The sequence below is a fragment of the Lycium barbarum genome, chromosome 1 (assembly GCF_019175385.1).
Source record: "Lycium barbarum isolate Lr01 chromosome 1, ASM1917538v2, whole genome shotgun sequence".
NCBI lineage: Eukaryota > Viridiplantae > Streptophyta > Magnoliopsida > Solanales > Solanaceae > Lycium > Lycium barbarum.
Window position 1 is genome coordinate 158,030,072 of NC_083337.1, and position 3,279 is coordinate 158,033,350.

At 33.9% G+C, this 3,279-nt stretch overlaps 1 protein-coding gene across 1 annotated transcript; it reads right to left on the reverse strand.

Annotated features, from left to right (window-relative positions):
- Positions 1-2,194, reverse strand: LOC132600365 (transcription factor TCP17-like). The gene is made up of 2 exons (XM_060313470.1): positions 1,676-2,194; positions 1-1,297 (listed from the first exon to the last, which is right to left on the reverse strand). Exon 2 carries the CDS (start codon positions 1,268-1,270, stop codon positions 308-310), a length of 963 nt encoding a protein of 320 aa, XP_060169453.1. The 5' UTR covers positions 1,271-1,297; positions 1,676-2,194; the 3' UTR covers positions 1-307.
- Positions 2,195-3,279: the final 1,085 nt, after the last annotated feature.

Sequence of the window (3,279 nt, forward strand, 5' to 3'; positions counted from 1 at the left end):
TTAAGAAGCTACAAACTTTAATATAATAAATATTGACCACGTAGTGGTAGAACATAGACTCTGAATATCAATATTATATTGTGTTCCGCGAAGTAAATAGATAAAATTTATAAACATAAAAGAGATAGAATAATCATGTCTTACTGTATTGTTGTATAATCTGTGAAGCAAGAATATTGTAGCAAGTTTATATTTGTTGCAGCATGGGTCTTTCCAAGGCATAGCTGATGATGTTCTAAACAAATTCAAGACATATATATAGCAGCTTCAATTCCATGTGGCACACTAAAATTTCTTCTGATCCATGCTAATTAAGGATCACTGCCTTCTTATGGTTGTCATGATCATCACTTTCTTGTGACTTAAGCCCCTTATTCAGACTGAAGGAGGATTTCCCTTGGGAACTGATTAACTGAAGAGTTGGCATGATCGAATTCGGATGGACATGTTGTGAACTTGAGTCTATGAAATGGAAGTGGTTGAGCTGGGGATTAAGTTGTGGAGGAAAAGACATATTGGATGACATTGTTGGAGCAGTTGGACAGAAATATAGTTGAGAGCCTGGAGGAAAAGACATATTTTGTTGGCACTCTTGATGATGATCAGTTTGTGATGCTGAAAAGGAGTGGTAATTTGCAAATGGACCTAAAGACAAGTTTGAATTAGGTTCCCAATAGGTATTATTGAGGGGAAAATTGCTGTTTAATATGCCTGCAGGTAAATTAGAAGATTGATGATTTCCTAATTGAAAGAAATTGCTACTTTGTGATGAAAGTAGTGGAACACAACCAATATTAGTAGCATTTTCTTGCTCATTTGTGGAAATCCACTTGTCTTTTCCAAATCCTGTTTCTCTCAAAGTAGCATCAAAATCTTGATGATTTGTTCCATGATCTTTCATATTGAACACGTGAGAAAGAGATGGATGTGGCATTTGCAAAGGTGGAAGCTTATCAATATCAAGTTTAGTGGCATCGATCAACCAGTCTACAACTTTGCTAGGTTGGCTCAGCCCAAGCCTATCTTGAAGATCATACAATTGAATTGCAGTTGGCACTGAAAGTCTAATTCTCCTGTCTCTTAGTCCCTTTACAGTGCATACCTTACTGTGCCTATCTTTCCCGGTAAAGGAACGCGATACGCGTACAATTCTTGGATTTTTAAAGCTGCCTGCCCAGGACTGCCTTGAAGAACTTGATGGAGTAGTCCTTGAGAATATTTTACTATTGTTGGTGTCATCACCACAAGATTCTTTATTTCTTGAATTCATGATCAACTTGATTTCTTCATCATTGATCTACAGAAATTCAACAAAACATTAACAAGAAGATAAATGATATCTGTTAGAGAGGGTAGTATAAATTTTTCTTGATGTGAATTTCAAAAAATAATATCTATGCTACTCTTTCCCACAAGGTAGATTCTTTTACTTAGATTGCAAGTTATGCTACCTAAGAACTTAAAGGAATTAAAGAGCTAATTAATCAAGAGAAGGAGCTAGCTATTAGTGTAACATTTCTTATATGCATTATTTCTAGCTTATGCTATGCTATGATATAGATAAATGTCGATAGCTGTGTAGACAATTAGGTATATCCAACTTGAAAGTTCCATTCATGAAATTGAAATTCAAAAAATAATTAGGGGAAAACATTAAAGGCTTAGTGTGACTAACCAATATCTATCTGGAGAAAAATCGATTCTTCTCCCATAGATGTACAATAGAAGCCTTTCACAGACTCGGCTCTTTTGTATCCTCTCAACACTAACTGAACTAGAAGTCTGCTGTTGTTGATCTGATATTCTATGAGAAAAGTCTTGTTAGTCTTCCGTTTGAACGATGATATCTATGAGCATATAAAGGTCACAGGTTGAACTCAAATCAGATTTGCAGCTCGAAAAGATCTCTTAATGACATTAAAGTCCTCTGTGTCCACATCAAAATGAAAGACTGAAGCAATTTGATGGGAAACCTAACTCATGTCCAGAGAAAAATCTTACAGGATAAGTTAAATTTTATGGAAAGAATAAATATTGTTAGAATCTTACCATGCCATATTGCTAAGGCAAGGAAAAGAATAAAAAGTTATGGCAAATTCGTGGCCATGTGGTATCGATACAAGCTGACACATCGATTCAATAGGCTTAACACGAATTTGAACAAGATTACACTGCACAAATGAACAAATTTTTGCACAATAATGAAGTACTTAGTGTGCTGGTTAACGTTATAATGCTATATAAGTAAGGTAGGCTGTTAACTTCAAAAGGACCACCCATAGTTAGAAAAAGAAAAAGGAATTACTTTTTTTTCCTTCTTTTTTTCCACTAGTGAAAAGTAAGTTGTTAATCAGATAGTAGGTTTTTATTGCATATCTGTCCTATTTCAAGAAATTAAAAGGTAATTCTGCAATTTAATTTGTTGTAGTACAATTAATTGAGATAAATGCCATCAAACTAGATAAAATTGTAGCAAGTGGGATCCCAAAGTTGTGGTTCATGATGTTGTAGGGATGAGATTATTGATAGTAGAACAGCTACACTTGTAGAGGAGGGACCAGCCATACAAGTTCTTAAAAGCCTTTTTTCTACTTTGTTTACACAGAGAGGACCACATTTATTTTTGCAGTGAGCTAGCATGCAGCAATTTGGATTGTACTAACTTAAACCAACTTTTGTAATTATCAGCCCTTGAATTAACTTTTTCATATCTTGCAACTTTGTTGTATTTTATTTTGTGGTAAAAAAATAACCCATACAATTACAGAAGCAATTCAACTGTTAGGCATAGACACTGCATAAGTTTCCAAAATAGGAAAAGTATGTTGAAGTTACGGTCAATGATTAGGTTATCATCAAGAATGATCAAACACCAGCTATTATACGAGTGAATATGGAGAAGGAGAAGTGACAAAATTTCAGCACAAGTAATTCAATGATCAGTAAAGTTTTAAAAATTTCTAAATTCCTAATCCTCAGGATGCTTCATATCAATTATATTGAGAGAGGGAGAGTTGTGTCTACTTTATTCTAAGAATCATAATATTCCAAGCTAAAAAAAAAAATTAGGAAAGAGACAGTTTAAATTCTGGTTAGTGCACAATGCACGGATATTTTACACCATCAGATTAAGTAGACTACAAATCAGATAATATTCTTCATACTGAACCCGGTATATACTAATTAACCTGGAAAATAAAGTACATAACATGTTATAATTGATTAAAATTCTTTGCATTGTCTAGTACTTGTAATCTTTTGGTCTGTCTGGGCAATTTA

What these genes read in the sequence shown, in the direction of transcription:
- LOC132600365 (XM_060313470.1), bottom strand. Translation starts at nt 1,270, where the DNA reads ATGAATTCAAGAAATAAAGAATCTTGTGGTGATGACACCAACAATAGT.